At 43.1% G+C, this 22,072-nt stretch overlaps 1 protein-coding gene and 1 pseudogene across 1 annotated transcript in view; both read left to right on the top strand.

Annotated features, from left to right (window-relative positions):
* LOC147723050 (uncharacterized) overlaps nucleotides 1-22,072 on the top strand; it is a 555,558-nt gene that overhangs the window by 295,054 nt on the left and 238,432 nt on the right. Inside the window, exon 7 of the mRNA XM_086966920.1 lies at nucleotides 8,276-8,410. Coding sequence (XP_086823046.1) covers nucleotides 8,276-8,410 — 135 coding nt within the window. The remainder of the gene's footprint in view (nucleotides 1-8,275; nucleotides 8,411-22,072) is intronic.
* On the top strand, nucleotides 11,163-12,637 carry LOC147723051 (uncharacterized; annotated as a pseudogene).

Genomic DNA, 22,072 nt, shown 5'->3' on the forward strand with positions numbered 1-22,072 from the left:
TGACCTAGGATTGTTTATTGTACCAGCACATCAGTAAACACATATGAATACTGAATAACCCATAAACAAACAGCACATCAGGAATCCATTGAGTTCTACTCAGAATAAAATAGAGCACGCGTAGTTATCGCCGCATTTGTATAGAAGGTAGTAACGCAATATAACTCTAAACCAAAGAGTCATCACGAGAACAGCAGGGCACCTTAGCAAGAATGTTATCAATAACCATACGGCGTTCGTGCTTAACTTTGTTTTTGAAAACGGTAACCGACAATAGAAACTTTTCCAGGATTGCGATAGGTGACACGCAAGTAGATACAATTTTTGCATCGTGAGCAGAATATTTCGGCAAAAACGTTACGAGTAAGGTTGCCACTCATGAAATAAACCTATACTAACATGGCGCCCATGCAGAAAGGCATATAGTAGTCAGTAGTAACCCACAGTCCGTCTTCTATTATCACAACTCCGCAATCAAGCGGAGTCCGCGGAGTTTTAATGGCGAACACTCGATTATCGTGTAAACACAGCGAACAAAGGGCTGCGGTTTTTGTCGATACGGTGTGAAGTTTTGGCAATCCAGGTACGCTATTTTCCTGACCAACGGTGTTATCTTGAGGCTTTTCTAGGATTCAAACTACAAAGTAGTAAACAACTTTTATTTTTATTTTCACCGAACAGATTGAAAATATTGGTGAAGATAAGGTAAGGGTATTTAGATTTACCGTTACAGTCACATAGTTAGCACTCGTTTTTGCGGGACTAGTGTAGTTTAAACAGGTGTCATTTTTTCGTTTCAGAGAGCTCTGATCATACACATCAGGTGTGTCCCTATAGATTACATAACTATACTAGAGCTGATCATTAAGGTTTGGCATAGTATCAATACAGGTCACCTTATCATTATCATTTTTTCAGGGACCCATACAGGGTAAGATGGATTGAAGCGAACACATACAACATCTACCATTGACAACAGGTATGACAATAACATAGTTCAGTAATACACCCCTATGTACCACTTCAGACAAGATTCTCACACATATCATATGTTTTTTATTTTACAGAGTCGCCCCTGATGAAGGCACCATAGAGGTGCCGAAATGCATTGGGCTCATTTGTGAATGTATGATTATTGAATTGCCAAAGAATTGAAAATGTAAAATTGTAAAATTTAACAATGTTTGCACAAATGAAAATGAAACAAATGTTTTTTGTTATGAATAATGTAAATAACAAACAGGAGGGTATCTTGATATAAAAGAAGCAATAACTGAAAAATAAAAGCAATAATATTTGCATAAATCAAGAGTGTCATTAGTATGCTAAAAGTTTAAGGTGCGGAGCACCAAGTGAACAGTGCACGATTAGGTGGGTCCATAAACCCATCATAACCACGTCATATCGCACAGGAGTGACTACCCTGATTAATCGTAGCACCATTTGATAAGTGGAATAATTTGATTAAAAATCACGGAGGGCTCTTCACGAACCCCATCTTCCTACTAGCATGAGCTGAGCCTGTCTGAAGCTTTCGGACCCATATCCTTATAGCTGTTCTATGATATAGCCATACCATATACTCTTAAGTGCATTATAATCCTCGCGGTTGAATGCTAACTTTGGTTTGGCTTTATCAAAACATGTTGTGTAAGGTGTCATACACTTTGGAATACTACCCCCTCGCCAGTTCTGGTGACGGGGGTAGCATCCCCCCCTTCTAGAGTGAGAAGACATGTTGTTCCTAGTAAACACGGTTAAAGTTAACCAGAGCCTCAGCATCACAAAATAGATGCTGCTGTCACAGATACAAGTCTGACCTCCTGCTTATGGGAGTCCGTCCAGCAAGGGAGGCTTGGACAATAGGTTTCCTGTCTTGGGAGGTGCTAGCACTACCCCAGACAGGCCATAGTGTATTGGGGCAGGGAGGGCTGAATGAAATGGGACACTGCCTGGGGCACACAAGGTGTCCCATGCATAGCCTGGTTCAAACCAGTTGCTGGGGCACTCCAGCCCCAGCTCTGGCGTGAAACTGGACAAAGGGAAAGGGGTGTAACCACCCCCTTCCCTGGTCCCACCCGTAGGAGGGACCTAGCAGGTAATCCAGCCCCTCAGATTAGTATGTAGGTAGGAGCTGAGTCAGGAGACTTTAGATTTATCCTGAATTGAAACTTGAAACGAAACTCAAGACCTTCGACGTTCTACTGAAGATAGAAGACTGAAGAATCTCCCTTGTGGTCAAGGAGTGACCACCCTGTGCAAACAAGCACCATCCAGCGATCTTCAGTTTGCTTTATTGACACTCCCGCCGGAGCCCGATCACAGAGCCTGACAAGAACCAGACTTTCAGACTTCCCTGAGCTCGATCCACAGCCACAGCAAAGCTGAGACCCGTGGAGGCGACGAGAGACGTGGGACTGGCCATCTTGGAAAACCTGCCCTTTGCTACCTGTGCAGCTCCCGAGGCACCCTTGAAGCTGTGCATTGGGATTGAGAATCCCCAGCCCAGAGCACCTTCAGCACCAGCGCACAGTCCCCCACACTCCACGAGGGCCGTGTGGGGCCTGCTAGTGTTTTTGTGCTTGACGCGTCTGTCCGGTCGCTTGCCCGTTGGCTAGTGGCCTCTGTGACGACCAACCTACAAATTTCCACTGCTGGCCTGGTTGCTTCAGGCTGGCCCTTGCTTCCCTGAAAAGGAGAAGCCCATCAGACCTTGCTGGTCTTATCAAGAAGCCATCTTTGATTCCTGCATGGGTTGCCTTTGCCAAGGCTTGTTGACTCCAATCCGGAAGCCGACACAGCCAACAGCGAGATTCTTTGTGGGACAGTCTGTGCCCAGCTCCTGGTTGTCGTCGACACCTCTTGGTCTACGTGGCTACAGAGACAAGCTTCACAACATCACCTGATTGCTTCACAACATCGCCTGGTTCCTTCCTGGTCACTTGCTAGTGACCCAGACTCTGTCCCTTCTGCTTTCAGGTACTCTTCATCCTCTATCCGCCCTTGGATCCAACCGAACACTTTTCTCTTGGTCGCCTGCAGCATCTTTCTTCAAGGCTCCATAGGATTCAGTGACGAAACCCGACACACTTTGACACCTATGCACCTGCTTCCTGTGGGTGAGGAAACGCGAGTACTCCGGTGCTCCTGTGGGTATTGACTATCCTAGTGTCCTAGTTTTCAGTAGCTTTCTCCTTATCCATCCGGAAGTGCCCTAAAAGAACTAGTTTCCATTTCTTTCGTTCCCATTATAACTCTATGGTAACCCGCGTGTGTGTTAAGACACTGCACACGCCTCCCGTGGGTCTCCTGCTTCCTATCCTTTGGTAGTACAGCGTAGCCCCAGCAATTCCCTAGGCCCTAGGCCTATCCTTTGTTCGTGACGTGGTTCTTATACCACTATTTTAGAATATGGTTTGAAGTGCCCCTAGGGCTCTACTGTATATTGTGCAACTTATTGTATGATAATTGAGTATCTTGTTATGTGCTTGTGCCTCTGACCTCATAAAGAGTTCAGAGGGGTTGTGTTAGAAATAAATACATATATATGTTATATATAACCTGTGTGGTGTCCTTTCATTTGGTATTAAAGGGGTTACATATGGTAAAACAGCTGGCTTTACATGCCCTCTGAAGTTTTAGCCTAAGACTGCTTTGTCCATGCTACCACTAGGATAGCTGGTCTATACTGTTGACTTTACAACCATCACCATAAGGGTTGTTTGGACTGATACAGGGTGCCCACTAGAATAGTGGACATCACATATCAGGCCAACTACTCACAGCAGCCATCACTGTAATCTCCTCTTCTAGTTGTCAAAAGTATACTATGATTAACACACCACCTACACAACTTTTAAACTGCTTTGATCATTCTATCACAGACTTGTTAAACCTTCATCTTGGAGGCCTCAACTTTCTCTTTTAGCATGACCAGTATCTAGTTGATGAACTCAGTGCCAGACTTCAGATCATCCACATCTTGTAACAGAACATCTGCTTTATATAACTCTTCGAATATGGGTTTTGTTGTTTCACAGTACTATACATTTCAGGTGTTATCCTTTTGCATTAAACTTTCCATGCTCCATCTTATACATTGTTGGGTCAACTGCACATAATGGAAGAATCATCTCTGCTATAAACACAGAAGTCATTTAAAGGGATTAGGAATGATCCGCAGTGACCTTTTTGCAAAATATATTCACCACCATGCTGCATCAGTGAAGGCCTAATTTGTTTACTTCCTGTTCCTTGTGACACCCAATAATGTTGCTTGAAATAAAGATGGAAGCGCTATGTAAGATAAAAATTAAAAGAAAGACAGACACCAATTTGTACTAAGCAGTTCTGTAAAGCTTCACATTTACTATAATTCGTTCACTGCTCATGAACATTCTTAGCTTTCCCACTCACCAAATGGTAACACTCATGCTACATGATAAATATCCCTGTCCCTTGAAGTCTCTTTTTTAGATGAGGAATGTGGGTTTTGTGATTCTGTAAAACTTATCACAAGTTAGAAATGATCTCAAGACTAAAAGGGAAGTATATCTTTAATGTTGTGCAGCAAATAGAAAAGCGGTCCAAAAAATATTGGAATGTCAAATTAGTTTCATCAAAGTTGAGATGAACCTCAATTCCTATTTCAGACTTAAAATATTTCCGAAAATTGATTCGATAAATATTCAGAAAAGTACAGAGCCTGGTTATTGACATAGGGAAGTTGCTCTGCCAAACGATAAAGACTTCAGACTAACACAACATGCCAACTACAATAATCAAGACTGATGTAAAATTATGGCACAAGATTGTTACCTCTTTGTATTCATAATAAATTGAAATTGGCCAAATTTCACAGCCATTGAAGGGGAGCATTTTATCCTCCTTTAATAAAAAGGTACCTTAATTGTTACTTTAAATTTTAATCTTACATTTTACATAAGAAAATCTTTGGCAACATATATTTAGCCACTTTCAATGTTACCGATGAGCAGGCAGGCATACGTGCATGCGTGTAAACATAGCAGCTTAGGATAATGAACGTAAAAGTCATACAATCTTAGATAGGTATCTTACAAGGAAAGGACATCCGGTCAAACCAGCTTTTAATGATTATTCAATGCCTTTTGTCAAGAACCACTCGCACAAATGTATACATTATGGGATCCTAAATGTGTAGCTTTCCATCCTAGTGGCCCTCCGATAAGAATAGTTGACACAGATTTTAATGTGGGAGAAGAGAGGTTTGTCAATGAAGCTGTAAATCAAGAATGAGCTTTAACAGAGGTGCATACGTGCACCCCTAATGCATAACATCTTTATCTTCCTGCTATGCTTTAGTGGGCGAGAATCCTAGCCTCCCCCCACGCTGAGTAGCAGTAACTCTCTTGGACTTAATATTCGTACGGTATCAGTGGAGTTCAGTGGTGTTTGATCATTAATCAAGGAAACACTGAGGATAATTAAGTCTAAAAGTAACATAATGGCTTTTGTAAGTACACATAGGAAGCTGGCCCATTGTTTTCAATAAGACAGGCGGACCAGCTTTAAAGAGAATAAAAACATATGTAAATTTAGTGATAATAGTCGCTCAAAAAATTAAGTTGTAACTTCTATGTAAATAAACAATTAAAGATGTCTCATTTGAGGTGCAATAAATGAAGTTTTTTTGTTTTTTAGTTCTACCGGAAAGAGAAACATGCCTCCCTTCAAACAAATGTATCTAGTTAAGGTTCCAACTGCACTTTTGTGCGGAGAAAAAAGCATTCAATTTAATTAATACTTTATTTCACATTTAAAGTCAAATGCATAAAAAGTTCAGATAAAATATACAGACATGTCAATAAGTTATCATAAAATTGTCTTACAAGAGGAATATTAATCACAATTTAGATAAAAACGCATATGTATATCATATTACTAATTCATCAGTATCTTAATATATTTTTAGAATTAGAATTATTCATATTGTACATATTCTAAGTGATTAAACATTTAATCAGATGTTTGCTACTCTGTGGGTTTTAAAAACTGCACAGAGGAAGGATGCCACCGCCAGGCAAACATACGGGGTCTCTAGTTATAACATGGCAATCATTGCAGAGGTATAATTATACAGGCAGAATTTCTTCAGAAGTGGAACAAGACATCTTTTCCTCTCTAATTCATAACAATGGCAAAAAAGCAATATGTTTACAATTGATTGTTTGGATCGAGTGTCACATGGACATCGTCCTAGTAAGGTCTCAGAGAACACGTTCGCTTGATATCCGAGCATTATCATTACATATCTCAAACTAAACCTTATTAAAAGGAAACACTGACGATTATTAGTCACACAGCCAAGATATGAAGGTAGCCCAAGCACTAAAGAGAGTCTCTTGTTATAGGCAGATACTGTGGTTTTGTCTTTATTCATTTGCTCTTTTTCTTGTGTGCATTTCTGTCAGATGTATTAATTTTGCCTTTGAGAAAGTTTCGCATTGCATTAGGTGGTCATACAAGGCCCCCAACCCCAGAGAGACCAGAGTACACCTTATATAATTTAACCACGTTAGTTTAGGCACATAAGCCAATTTCATCACATCATTTAAGATGCATTGATTTATCTGTACCGTCTCCCGTTTCCAGATCGATAGCCAAATTAACAGAGGGGCCAATTTAATAGTATCAGAGATATAGGCTAAACCTAATTGTTTGTGAAAAAAGCATTCATTATTATAGTCTGAAGAAGTCAGAAAAAGTGAAAGAAAACTATTGGAAGTGTCTAACATCAGTATAGGGTTTTCTACACCATTAAATGTTTTTCCTGCACACAGAATTAGATTAGGCCTAGGATTGGTTGGGGTTTTGTGGAGAGCATTTGGGGCCAGATTTACGACCATTGTGATTTGTGAGTCGCAAATTGCAACAAATTGCGAGTCGCAATTTGCGAGTCGTAAATCACAATGTACAACAGTATCTCAGACACAGTTTGCGAATCCCAATGGGTTCGTAAATTGCATGCCTCATGAATATCAATGAGGCACTGGCAATTTGCGACCCATTTGGGAATGGCTGGCACTCCCATGGATGGTGGCCTGCTGGGCTCAGCAAACCTCCATGTCTGGGACTGCTTTTAAATAAGGCAGTTTTTTAATGCAGTTTATTTTTCTTAAAGGAAAACGGGATGCATTTAAAAAAAAAAAAGTTTTTGTTTTATTTTTTAAGGGCAGGTAGTGGTCCCTGGGACCACTGCCTGCCCCTAAAAATATTTCCCCACCACATTCTCAAAGGGGAAGTGGTCTCCTGGGGACGCCTTCCCTTTTGCAAGTGCTTTACCACCATTCTGAGAAGGGTGGAAAACAGTGACTGTTTTGCGACTGCAATTGCAGTCGCGAAATATTCATACATAGGGTTCAGACTCCCTATTAGAAAGGGACGCTCTCAGAACACCCCTTCCTAATAATGAGTCGCTAATCCTATTTAGCGAGTCGCAAATAAATTGCAACTTGCTAAGTAGGGTTAGTACATGGCCCGATTGTATTTTGCATGTATGAATGGTTCGCAAACCCGTTTGCGCATTGCAAAATAGGGTTGTACATCTAGCCCTTGGTGCTTTAATTAGAGCCAGGTTCTGACATTGGACTTCTAAACCAGGCTCGCTGTGCAGTGCACTATGTAGTAAATTGAACACAGGTTAAAGCACAGACCGACTTTATTTGTAATATGAATTAGGTCCCAGAATGGGGAATTCTGCATAAAGAACGAATCAGAAAACTGCTATGATGGAAGTCTAGATATGGAACATGCTTTATTTATTTGCCCTAATTTTGTTGTGTATGCGAAGAAGGACTCACACAGAGAAGTGGAACTGTTAATAGGTACCAATAACAGGGTCCGAGGGGACCTCAGTCACTAGAAATGAACAACCACATTATAGTTTACCAGATCAATTTTGGCAATCCAGGTAAGCCAGTTTTGACTAGTGTGCAAGTGGGTGCAAATTTGCCTTTAATTAGTATATGGCAATAATCAAGGTTATTCATTTCAGTGATGAGGTTGAGTTTAATAAAATACAGCCCAAAAAATGTCTCTCTGACAGAGACCCCTAGAAATGTCATTGTCCATGTTCTTTCATGAATACTTTGCATTTTGATACAAGCACAAAATCTAATTAACAAATTCCCTTGTAGGAAACATACAGGGCTCCTCTGGGTTTGTCCTAAACAAAAGAAGATACATGCATTAAACATATGTCTAGTTGTCAATGTCTCTTTTTCTTCCCCTGTAGTATTGAATTCATGTGCAGCCCTCAAGAGTGCAGGAGTTTTCGAATCTGGGGTCTACACCATAGACCCCGATGGACTGTATCATGGTGAAGATCCTTTTCCAGTTGAGTGTGACATGCAATCTGAAAAGGCAACAGGTAATACCCTTTCTCCCACGTCTTTAAATACACTCAAACAGATGTGATGCCTAGGGAACTAGTTGTTCACACTGACCTTTTCAGCAAAGGCCTAAAGTTACGTGGTTTGAAGACCAGAGTGGATGGCTGGGTTGGACTGGGATTACAAATCAGCCCAGGCACTCAAAAAAAAAGTGGCCCACATTTGCATATTGCCTTTCCCCAAAACGCTGTTTTGGTGAAATTTCTTTTACAAAAAGGGTGGGGGATAGCGTTAGAAAAATTCACAGATTAGTTTACACTGGTGAAACACACCTGAAAACAAGTGAGGCCACTTTTGCTCAGGCCCCCTGCCCCAGCTCAATATGCATAAATGGGCCAGCCCAGCAAGAGAAAGGGAGTGACACTTCTGCCTTTGATAAAAAGAGAGGTAATGGACGCCCATCTACCTCCAAAAAGGCCACTCAGGCACCCACTAGGCCGCTGGCGGCATCAAACAACGCAGACCCTGCCCAAATTGTCCCCCCAAAGCGGTACGAAAGGGGTGGTGATGGACGGAGCATCTGAACCAATCAAACACTCACACCCAATCAACAGATCTGGGTTTAATCCATCACCGTTCTTTAGCCCACTCTGCCACCCTAGTTCAGACATGGCCATATTCAAATCAGTCTGACCCTTTGCCTCATGGGAACAGTCCAGCCTGAACTGCCAAGCCATGCCTTCCCTGGACCGGATTCAAGCTTCCTAGGACCCGTTTCTGGCATTACAGCTGTCTTCAGCCAGGCTTGCTTGAATCCAGTGGTAAAGTGAGCAAGGGACTCACGTCTGAGCATATCCTGCCAACTTATGGCGAACAAAGCTGTACGAAAGGGGGTGGTGATAGACGGAGCATCTGAACCAATCAAACACTCACACCCAGTCAAAAGATCTGGGTTTAATCCATCACCGTTCTTTAGCCCACTCTGCCACCCCAGTTCAGACATGGCCATATGCAAATCAGCCTTGACCGTGTGCCTCATGGGAACAGTCCAGCCCGAACTGCCTAGCCATGCCTTCCCTAAACCGGATTCAAGCTTCCTAGGACTGGTTTCTGGCATTACAGCTGTCTTCAGCCAGGCTTGCTTGAATCCAGTGGCAAAGTGAACAAGGGACTCACGTCTGAGCATACCTTGCCAACTTATGGCGAACAAAGCGGTACAAAAGGGGGTGGTGATGGACGGAGCATCTGAACCAATCAAACACTCACACCCAGTCAACATATCTGGGTTTAATCCTTCCCCGTCCTTGGCCCCCAGGCTGCTAAAAAAAGCAACCCAATGTAGGATTCGGATACCAGCCCCTTGGGCATTCCCCGAGTGTCCGCGTTGCCAATCAGACACTGGTGGACAGTGTCCCAGTGGGTGTCAGTATGGAATATACAAACTCTCACACAGTTCCATCTTTATTAAAGAGATGCTCCCTGACGATTTCACCATGTCACTGGCTACAGGCAGCGTTTAATTTGAGCAGATGGTTGCCAGTAGGAGCAACCAGCTATGAAACTGCGTACAGAACCTTGTCTTAAAATGTTGTATTGCTAGGTGTTGGTCTGTAAAGGAGGAGGAAGTTACAGAAGAAAGTTGGTGTGGGGTTGCATCTGGTGATGAGGGCCACACAACCTTTCCTGGAAATGCTGTCAGCTTTGGTGAGAAGTATTGCTTGCTTGAATATAACAGCTAGGCCACCTCCTCTAATGCCTATACAATTTTGTGTGATAGTTTGAAAACCTGGAAGAACAGCTTAATGCAGCATTGGAGCTATGTCATCTCCCAACCATGATTCTGTTATTAAGAGTAAGGTAAAGGTAAATGTTTTATTATGCATGATTAATAAAAACCTTTGCAATAATAAAACAATATTAAAACTGACATGAAAATTCATATTAAAATTGCCCAGTTCAATTTGTTACTTGTCTACAAATCCTGAAAAACACATGTATCAAGATTAAGCAACTACTTATAATTGTCCTCAATCAAGTAGGTTCTTAAAGTGCTTGTGTTTCAGGAACATATCAAACTGTATGTAGTAGGCCTGAATTAAGCAACAATGTTCAGAACAAAGCAGTATTAAATCCACTTTTAGACATTGTTTAGAGTTACATAAATCAGTATAATATGATTGACAGATCTGGAGGTGCTTACGCTTCAGGTTTAAATAGGCTGGGCATAGTTTCTTGAATTAGGCAAGTCTCAAAGTGCTTAAGCTTCTAGATCAACTAAACTGGTTGTAGTTGTCCTGGATTAGGCCATAGTTTCCAGAAGCAAAGCATTATTAAAGTCCACTCTTGGCATTGTTTGAGGTTACACAGTTTAGTATCGTACTCGCCTACAGATATTAAAGTGCTTGTGCTTCATGATCGGGAAAACTGGACATCATATCTTAAGTTGAGCAGTTCTCAAAGTGCTTATGCTTTGAGATCAAGTGCACTGATTGTATTTATCCTGGAATCCACTCTTGGGCTTTATATAAGGTTTTGCAGGACAATATAGTGCTCAACAGTTAATTTGAAAATGCCTGTGCTTCTGGATCAGTAGGCTGGTCAGTGTTACCATGGAGTGAACAGATCTTCAGGGTCCGGTTAACTGGTCCTGGCTTGGATGGATCTTAAGGTGCTAGTGCTTCAGAAACAACTGAACTTGCTGTGAAGAGCACACTGTTACATCAGAGAATACATGCTGGTGAGAAACCCTATCTGTACTAAATGTGGACAGGCTTCAGTCGTAAGACAAATATGTTAAGTCTCCAAAGTTTCCTCCCTGATGAGAAACCCTGTTGGTGCACAGAATGTGGAGAACACTTCACTCAGAGAAGCACACTAATCATACAACAGAGAATCCATACTAATGAGAACCCCTGCAATTACACTGAATGTGTTGAAAGCTTCAATGAGCAGCAAAGTCTGGTGAATCATCAGAAAATCCATTCTGGTGAGAAACCCTACCACTGTGCTGAATGTGGGAAAAGATTCATTATGAAGTACACCTTGGCGAAGCATCAGAGAATCCATACTGGTGAGAACCCCTACCACTGTACAGAATGTGGGAAAAAGTTTCCTCAGAAGGAAACGCTTTTGGTACATCAGAGAATCCATACTGGTGAGAAACCCTACCACTGTGGTGAATGTGGCAAAAGCTTCAGTGTGAAGTCCCACCTGGTGCAGTATCAGAGAATCCATACTGGTGAGAAACCCTTTCAGTGTACAGAATGTGGGAGAAGCTTCACTCAAACAAGTGCACTGCTCATACATCAGAAAATCCATACTGGTGAGAAACCCTATCAATGTAAAGAATTTGAAAGAAGCTTTGTTAATAGATACAATTTGTTGGCACATCACAGAATCCATACTGGTGAGACTCGCTATCATTGCTCAGAATGTGGGAAGAGCTTCACTCAGATGAAAAGTCTTTTGATACATCAGAGAATTAACAATGGTGAGAAACCCTATCAGTGTACAAAATGTGGGAAAAATTTCATTGTGAAGAACAGCCTGCATCAGCATCAGAGAAGCCATACTGGTGAGAAACCCTACAACTGCGCTGAATGTGGAAAAGCTTCAGTAAGATGCATGGGCTTGTGACTCATCAGAGAATCCATACTGGTGAAAAACCCTATCAATGTACAGAATGTGGGAAAAAGTTCACTTCGAAGGGAAGGCTTTTGGTACATCAGAGAATCCATACTGGTGAGAAACCCCACCACTGTTCTGAATGTGATACAAGCTTCAGTTTGAAGTACAACTTGGTGCAGCATCAGAGAATCCATACTGGTGAGAAACCCTACCACTGAGCGGAATGTGAGAAAAGCTTCACTCAGAAGCGAGGGCTTTTGCTACATCAGAGAATCCATACTGGTGAGAAACCCTACCACAGTACAGTATGCAGAAAAAGCTTCACTCGAAAGAGCACACTGTTGGGTCATCAGAAAATTCATACAGATGAAAAATCTTTTCAGTGGGCAGACTGAGGGGAAAAAAGATTTGTTAACGCATACAATTTGTTGGTACACTGGAGAATCCATACTGGTGAGAAACCATGTCCATGTACAGAATGCGAGGAAAGCTTCACTCATAAGAGAATGCTTTTGGTGCATCAGAGAATCCATATTGGTGAAAAACCCTATGATAGTGCAGAATGTGGAAACAGATTTTTTGAGAGGGAAGAACTGGTGAAGCATCAGTCCATACTAGTAAAAAACACTAAAATGTGAGAAAAGCTTTGTCGTGAAGAGAGGACTGTTGATAAATCAAAGATGCCATACTGGTGAGTAACTCTATTGGTGGACAGAATGTGAAAAACGCTTAAGTGAAAAGCAGAGATTAGTGAATCATCGAGTATTTATACTGGTGAGAGACCTTGTCATTGTACAGAATGTGGGAAAAGAACAAAGATGCAATATTACTCACTATTTATTTTTATTTATTCTATTTATAAAGTTTTATATAGCGTGGACTAGATCCCGAAGAATATCAGAGCGCTTTACAGTTATAGGGAAAGGTAACGATCAGATCATGAATCAATAAAAGTCAATACTATAGTAAAGTCTAAACATGAATTATATGGGGCTTCTACTAAGCATTGAATCAAGTGGTGAACAACTAATAGAACATTTACAGACCTGGGCGAGCGCGGGATGGGCAAGAAGATGTAACATAATGATTTAAGGGAGCAAACACAATAATCATGTACAGGAATAATAAACACTACCAAATAATAATCAAATACAGGGATGAATCATACTATACAATGTCCAATGTCTTTCGGGCGGAAAAACAAGTACAAGAAGGTATATATATTGTCCCTCTTATTAGGTAAGAACTTCTTCATGAGGAATTGTTTTGCTTCCAATTTGAAAGCGTTCTTGGAAGAGATCCTCCAAATTTCGGGTGGAAGAGAGTTCCAGATTTTAGGAGCAGATCCTGAGAAAGCTGGGTGGCAAGTTCTCTTTTTGCGGAAGATGCGTGGTTTCAGGAGGAGGGAATTGGCACTCCTTGACGATCTACCTCATCTAGATAGTTCTAGTTTTTGTGCGAGGTAGGTAAGGGTTTTGAAGTGGAGGGCTTTGTGTGAAAGGCAGGCAATCTTCAGATGAATTCTAGTTTCGTGGGGTAGCCAATTTAGTGATTTTAAAACCGGAGAGATATGTGTATTGTGCTTGGTGCCCGTGATCAGTCTGGCTGCTGCGTTCAGAGAGGCCTTTAGGGGGGCCAAAGAGTATTTAGGGAGTCCACATAGCGCGGCACTGCCGTAGTCAAGTCTCGGTAGGACAAGCGCTTGGACCACTTGCTTGAAATCTGCTTGCGGTAGGAAAGGTTTCAGATTCCTGAGTGTTCTTAGAAGGTGGTTAGTTCCCTTGCACACATTGCTGATGTGAGACTTGATATTCAGCTGTTTGTCCAGAGTAATTCCTAGGGATTTAGCTGAATCGATGATGCGGGGGAGCAATTGAAGGCGGTTAGTTGGTTCATCCATAGGTCGATTTTAGGAGTATATTTCGGAGGAGAAATTAGGAGGAATTCTGTTTTGGATGTGTTTAGCAGGAGGTGGTTCTTAGTCAACCAAATTTGGGTAGCCAGGAGGGTAGAGTTGAGTGAAGTGATCTCCTCTGGATAGGAGATTTTTAGATAGAGTTGGGTATCGTCTGCATACATATGGAACCTAATGTCCAAGGAATTTAGAACGTTAGTGAATGGTTCCGAGAACAGATTGAAAAGAATGGGAGATAAGGAGGATCCTTTGGGAACCCCCATGCTGACAGGGGATGGCTGGGAGAGTGAGTGGTTCGCTGTAACTCTTTGGGTTCTGTGTTGCAGGAAGGACGTAAACCAATGCAGCACCTGACCTTACAGGCCCATCCTATGCTCCAGAATCAATAGGAAGTTGTCATGATTGACAGTGTCAAATGCGGAGGAAAGGTCAAGTAGGATAAGGAGGCTGGATTAATTTCGATCAAGCATTGTTAAGATATCATCAATCACATGAGTGATGGCCGAATCAGTGCTATGTCCACTATGAAAGCCAGATCGATGTTGGTCCAGGAGGCGGTAATTTTCGATGTGTGCACATAGTTGTGTTTGGACGCATTTTTCCAGGAATTTGGCAAGGTTAGGTATACTGGAGATAGGTCGGAAGTTGTTAGGATTTGTACTATCGGCTGTGTTTTTTTTTAATATAGGCGTTACCTGTGCCTCTTTTAGGCATTCTGGGATCATACCTTGTGACAAGGAAGCATTGATTATCTTTGTCCAGAAGGGGGTGATTTCGTCCTTAACTAATTTGAAGATGTTAAGTCGTAACGGGTCATTGAAGTGATTAGAAGGTTGATAATCCGCAGTACCTTTTTGAGATCATTTTCGTTGAGGGGGTAAATGTGTCCCAGGCAGCATTGTTCTTGATACCTCATCTAATTGATGTTTTCTTGTCAAGAACAGCCAGCAAGGGTGTGGGTTCAATGGGTGGAAATAGTGCCTTCCTGGCTTCCAGATCAGTGTTGATAAGCCTAGTTTTCTCCATAAAAAAGGCAGCCAAATCAACACAAGATGGAGGTCTGATGTCTGAAGCTGACTGGTTAGGGGCTGATAACGATTGTTGTTTAACCAGTTCGAATAGTTTCACAGCTTGGTTAAGTTGGGTTCTGAAGTACTCCGCCTTGGCTGTCTTGATTTGTTTTTATATGCACTTCTTGCTGTTCTAAGGTTTTTTAGATTGTCAGCAGATGGAGTGGTACTCCAGGACCATTCAATGGCCCTTAGATTACGCCGTTCAAAGTTTAGGTTGCAATTGAATCACGGTTTGGACATTTTGGCAGGTGCATTTTTTTGTTGGAGTGGGGCCATAAAATCCATGATATTGGAAATGGAAGAGTTGTAGAAGTTGGTGAGAGCATAGACTTCAGATAAGTCAGAATGTGGAGAGAGGGCTTGATTACAGGGGGTTGCTAATTCAGCTTTATTGAAATCTCTGAGATCCCTTTTCCAGATCTTTGGCTTGGTTTTTTGTGTCTTACTCCGGTGAACCTCTGAGTTGAAATGGAAGGAAATGATGTGATGGCCTGACCAATCACATGGTATGATGGAATCCACTGAGATGGATTGACTTTTGGAGATGATGAGAGCTAAGGTTTCCCCTTTAGTGTGAGTAGGCTGGTCACAATGTTGAATCAAATCATGGTCGAGTAAGAAGGATTTTAGGCATGAGACTGCATGATCATTAGTGTTAGACCAGTGAAGGTTAAAATCTCCCAGGTAGATGTGAGACTGGGCTGAGTCCACATTGCCAGAGATTATTTCCAATAATTGTTCAATGAAGGGGAGAAAGTCGTCTGGGGGGGTGGTAGAATGAGTGTAGTTTGCAAACCAGATGATTGTGAGAGGAGATACTAGGACAAAGGTATTCGCATGTTACCGGCGAAGATGACTCTGAAAGGGAGACCGCAAGCGTACTCCGGTGTATACAAGCTAGGCCACCACCCAGCTTCTTGACTCTGTCAGGACAAATTATGTCATGGGTGGGGGGTACCAAGAGGTCTACAATTGGAGTGGACGAAGGGTTGAGCCAAGTTTCTGTGAGGATAATGATGTCTATCTCGTTCTGTTGAATGAGGTCAAAGATCTCGGAGGCGTGCTTGCTCGCAGACCTACAATTAAGTAGTATGCATTTGAGTGGAGCCGCACTATGGGGGGGAGGGGTCTGTGAGATATTGACTTGCCTGAGGTTATCATTATTTATGAGTTTGTCATTAAGGTAGGATTCTCTGTTAGGGTTAGAATGAATGGTATGGATTAGTCCATTTGGGATTGTGTTAAGGACCTCATTGGACGAGTAAGATTTGACCAGATTGTCAATTTCATTGGGTGTGAGACCGGATGAGCTTCTAGGACGATAGGCTGAATTAGGTAGAGGAACAGATTTGGAGGTGGTAGGTGACAGGGGATAGTCGCAGGGAGGTGTGCCAGTGGCTTTGGCGGGGGCTTTGGGCCTGCTCGGACTAGCGAGGAGGGGTCTTAACAAGGGGAGATATTTAAGTGAAAGAGTTTTTACACCGTGGAGTTCGAGGGAGAGGCGGTGTAGCTATAGGGAGATATCGTCCAAGCGTGCCAACAGCTCTGGGTGTTGGGAGAGGGGAGGAGGGTGAGTGTGGAGACCTGAAGAGGAAGGCGGGTGACTAAATGTGTTAGAGAGGTCCAAAGCAGTACTGGAGGATACACTAGGAGAGGGTGTGTCCCTGAATATGGGTGGTGTTCCGGGGAGCGTGGACCAGGAAGTAGATTGGGTGTGGAGAGCTGCAGAGGGCAATGGATGCTGATGAGTGTTAACGGGGCTAGTAGCAATAATGGGAGAGTCATGATGGAGGTTGGTCACAGAGTGTTAGAGGTGTGTCAGGCAGTATTGATAAGGAGGTTGGAAGTGGTGATAGGGTTAGTGGTCGCGAAGTAAGATTCAACAATGATTCGAACCCTTCTGCAGCCTGCCATGGCGAGGGAAGGATGGTGAGAGAGGAAGGGTGTGAATCTGAGGGGGGAGTGGGAACATTGAATTGGAGTGACCTACGTGTGGTTAGCGTGGTATCAAGTCGCCCTGGGATTGAATAGTTAGCTATCATGCTTTTAAGCTTCGGAAAGAGTTTGTCGAACTGCTTTAGGTTTCAATTAGCAGCTTGAATGAGAATGATCCCATTATTATAGATGGTAATGGTGAGTTCTATTTTGTGGATTGTGGAGGGAGTGATGGCGAGACTAAAACCATGGGGTATTTTCCTTATTTGTGTGCACTGGAAAAATTAAATGAGAGTTTTTCTCCATTGGGCTCTCTTAATCATGAAGAAGATTAGATCAGACATGATGTTACCATTATACATACTGAAGTATGTATCTGTTATAAGAGTTCCTGTTTTTTTAAATTAAATTATGTTTCATTTTTTTGACGCATTCTTAGTGAGGTTAGTTGGATAGGTGATCTTAAAGGCACTGACTCCTCCAACTACCTACAACTGTACAGAATGTGGAAAAAGATTAATTTTGAAGGGAACATTAGTGAAGCATAAGAAATTCCATAATGGAGAGAAACACTATCCATGTACTGAATGTGGGAGTGGCCTTATTCATAAATTCGGTTTCTTAAAACATCAAGAAATCCACACAGGTGAGAAACACTATCAGTGTACTGAATGTAGGAAAAGCTTTCCTGCAAAGAGTACACTGTTAAGATATCATAGAATCCATCCTGGTGATAAACCTTTACAGTGTACAGAACGCTGTAAAAGATTCTTACAATGTGTTGGTACACCAAAGAATCCACACTGGTGAGACATCTTATGAGTGCACAGAATGTGGGGATGCTTTTCTCTGAACAGTACACTACTGAGCCACCAAATAATCCATACATGGGGCAAATTATATAAATATACAAAATGTGGGAAAAGCTTTACTCAAAGCACAAGTCTTTTCCAGCATTGGAGGATGCATAATTCGTCAAGGCAGATTTAGCGTGGGAAATGTGAGAAAAATCCACACTGCTGAGAAACCCCGTTTGGGCACATCATTTGTGGAAAAAGTCACTCAAGCGAGCAAACTGTTCATACATCTGATAATTCATACTGGTGAGTAATAAGCATGGGCGGATTTTGCGGATCCACGATCCGCGGATTTTGCGGATTTGCGGATCCGCGGATTTGGGGCGGGGCTTCCATGCGAGTGCACATGCCTCTTGTGTGTTTGAAAGGTCTGAGAAAGATCAGTTCAGCAGATGAAGAGAAAGAAGCCCCTGGTCACAAGAACAGCATGGGTATTGTGCTCGTGAAAGTCAAGGATGCAAAGGCCTCTATCCAGCATCACAGCTGATTTTCCACGGTAGAGTTGGGAAGAAGGCACACCTGTCCAGCCTCGACGACGCTCACAATTGTTTTTGGGCTAATGAATGAGTCACTGAATTTGAGCATCAACTAGTTCGAGCGACCATGTGTGTGTTACTATGCAATCGCCCCGAAGGGCGCAGGGGTCCCTTGAGTGAGCTGTCCATCATAGTGGGTGAATGGCGGGAAGACGGTGCAAACCGCGAGTGTGTGGGCGGGGCCAAACGGGCAGGGCTTCCATGCGAGTTCACACATGCTTCTTGTGTGTATAAAAGGTCTGAGAAGATCAGTTCAGCAGATGAAGAGAAAAAAGCCCCTGGTCACAAGAACAGCACGGGTATTGTGCTCATGAAAGTCAAGGATGCAAAGGCCTCTATCCAGCATCACAGCTGATTTTCCACGGTAGAGTTGGGAAGAAGGCACACCTGTCCAGCCTCGACGACGCTCACGATTGTTTTTGGGCTAATGAATGAGTCACTGAATTTGAGAATCAACTAGTTTGAGCGACCATGTGTGTGTTACCATGCAATCGCCCCGAAGGGCGCAGGGGTCCCTTGAGTGAGCTGTCCATCATAGTGGGTGAATGGCGGGAAGACGGTGCAAACCGCGAGTGTGTGGGCGGGGCCAAACGGGCAGGGCTTCCATGCGAGTTCACACATGCTTCTTGTGTGTATAAAAGGTCAGAGAAAGATCAGTTCAGCAGATGAAGAGAAAGAAGCTCCTGGTCACAGGAACAGCACGGGTATTGCGCTCGTGAAAGTCAAGGATGCAAAAGCCTCAATCCAGCATCACAGCTGATTTTCCACGGTAGATTTGGGAAGAAGGCACACCTGCCTCGACGACACTCACGATTGTTTTTGGGCTCACAGGAAGGGCATATTGTAAATATTTTACGATGGCGCCGGCAAGCTGCCAGCGCCATCCTAAAATACTTACTAAATTAGCTTCAACAGGAAGCTCTAATAGATAAAATAAAGCAGCTCGCACCTGCTTTATTTTATCTATTACAGCTTCCTGTTGAAGCTAACTTAGTAACTATTTTAGGATGGCGCTGGCAGCTTGCCGGCGCCATCGTAAAATAGTTACAAGTTGACAGGCCAGCCAGGCTTCAACTTTTGCCCCCGGAATCCGCCGCTTGCGGATTTGCGAATTTGCGGTAAATTCACGGGAGTTCGCGGATCGCGAATTTACCGAAAATTCGCAAAATCCGTGAGCGGAACGGATTTTGCGCTCACACTTAGTGAGTAACCCTTCCACTGCACAGAATGTGGAAAAAGCTTTAGTGAGAAGTGCAATCCTAGTGCATACCGGTAGGTGAGACCAGTGCATAGAGCGATGTGGATAAGTGCTGGAAGTGGGAGCTCACGCTCAGGAGACAGCGAGCCGGCAAAGAGCTAGGTCTGGTGACCCCGGGGCGCGATCCAACAGAACTTGCACCCTAGCAACACCTGCCTGCCCCTGGCAAGTGCTACATTGCACAGAGCATCCTGGATTGGCCTTAATGAACAGGGACAGGGGCACCGGACATCTCAGACTACAGAATGTAAGGGGTCTGCACCGGAGAAGGCAATTGTACAACTTAGTTCACCCACTCGGCACAGCTGCGGCTGGAGGGGTGGGGGCACTTGAGCCTGGCCCGCAGTGTCCCCTGAGATCACAACAGACGCGCTTCAGAAGCAGTGAGTGGGGTTGCAGAAAATAGCCTCCAGCAATCCCAATGGTAGCTTTGAGGACCCGATAATGCCAAATTTAATCCTCTATAAAAACTTGGCTTCTACTTGTAAGCAGGATTCCCCAAGCCTGACCCCTTAAATGATCACCTTACAGCCTACCTGACAATCTGCCTGTTCCTAAGATGGCGACTAACAGCAGGTCTGAATCACTTCAGACGATCCTCAGCGTCCCAGGTGTCACCTTCCCCCCGTCCGGCCTGACGCTATAATGCCGACTGAATGGCTTCTATGAAACTATGCTGATGCCCCACGGGCTGAAAATATAACTGTACTGAGAGTGAAGTCCAAGTACCCTTGGACGTTGTCCGGTGAAGCTGTCTTATTCAGCTATAGCGGATCCTGGCTCTGGGTTCACCTCCTCAGCCGTCACCTACCCAGCCGGACATCGGACATTGTATTTCACGGTTCTTCCCGGTTTTATCTGTCTCTTTCCTCGACTGCCTTGACTGCTTTGTTCCCCTTGGAGTACTTTCCCCCTTCAAATCTACCTCACTCTGTCTGTTTTCCTCTCCCCGGTTTACCTTTCCCCCACTACCTTCCATTCCCCATCTGATTTTTGTCCTGGATATGCTAAACGCTAATATCTTATAATATTGTGTAATCTCACGTTTTTCTCCTAAGCATATACTGGTAACTGTAACTGATGTAACTATGTAACAATGTTCTGAAACAATGTCCTGTATCATGTAAAGTGCTATGATACCTCCGGGTCTAGCCAGAGCTACATAAAACTTTTCAAATAAATAAAAATTATCCTAAATTAGAAAGGATGCTGGTTCTAACGCTAGTTGTCTTGTTTCAGGCTATTCCTTTGCACATCTTGCCATCGTCAATCAGGACAACAGTAATCTGCAAACTATGAATTTTAGTGATTTGAGCAAGCATCAGCAGTACCCTGACCAGCTACTTTTGTTTGTGCATGCAACATATTTTTATGTCTCATTGTTACTAAGTCGAAAATGTTGGTAAGCTGGCAGTTTAGCTGTGTCTCAGCTGGGTTGAAGCACAGCTTTACTGCCGGCCTGTAGGCCCGGATGCCGCGCTGCTTAAAAAAAGTCCGTAGTAGGCTATACCTAATATCCTTTAAATTGGGGCAGATACAGATGACATGGATAATGTCCTCCTTACCGACTCTGCATAGCCGACAGGACTGCAAACTCTCTCTCCTCTCCCAAGGTGGCAGGTGAAGGGTAATCGGAATAACACTGATTCGTAGCTTTAAGAACTTTTCTTTTGTCTTTATTTTAACTCCAATTTTAAGGTAAGAATGCGGTTGCAGTATTCCATAATTGCTAAGCATTATCCAGCCTTGTGCCCTTTTAGCAAGTGTTTCCTTGTCCTCTATGGCAGATATGATTCATGTTGAGCTTGTCACAATTTTTTTAAAAGACGGATGGTCAGTAGGGGTTCCCCAGAGATCCGACAAACCCAGTACTTTAAACTAATCAAACATATAGTCCCTAGTTGGAGATTTTCTGTGGAGAAGCAGCTCGAGCCAGAGATTGAATTTAACGATCCAACTTCTGCGCTGTGGATCTTGTGCCAACTACTGACGTACCCACCCCTTCTTTCCACCGATTGTTTTTAAAGTCCAAATTCCAGCCGCATTTGGGCTGGTGAGACATATTTTGGCAGGTGGAAGATTGCTCTGTAGGAGTTGGCTATAACTATGTCCAGGACTGCAGCATCCTTCCCTTGGAGAGATTCACTCCCATATGTTAAAGTCAGCTGTAATTTTGCTCGCAGCACCTGTAGCAAGGCATCGAGTGTTAAGTCAGGCAGTTTGTTTTTCAGCGCTTTCATCGCCAGGTAAGTTGCGGTTCCCTTCCCCCGAAGAGAATCCAACTGTGGTTGGAATGTGTTTTTATGATCCATAAGTACTCCCAGATATTTATAGCAGGTTGTCGAGTCCAAGCCTTGTTCGTTTAAATGCCAATTATTCCTTTTCTTTTTTTAAGTAATTAACTACCATGATCTTGGTTTTCTTAAGATTTATTTGCAGGGAGTTCCTTTTTGAAAAGGTATAAGTTGTGTACAAAAAATGTTGGAGGCCTATCGGGGT

The sequence above is a fragment of the Lissotriton vulgaris genome, chromosome 4_1 (assembly GCF_964263255.1).
Source record: "Lissotriton vulgaris chromosome 4_1, aLisVul1.2, whole genome shotgun sequence".
NCBI classification, from domain to species: Eukaryota; Metazoa; Chordata; class Amphibia; order Caudata; family Salamandridae; genus Lissotriton; species Lissotriton vulgaris.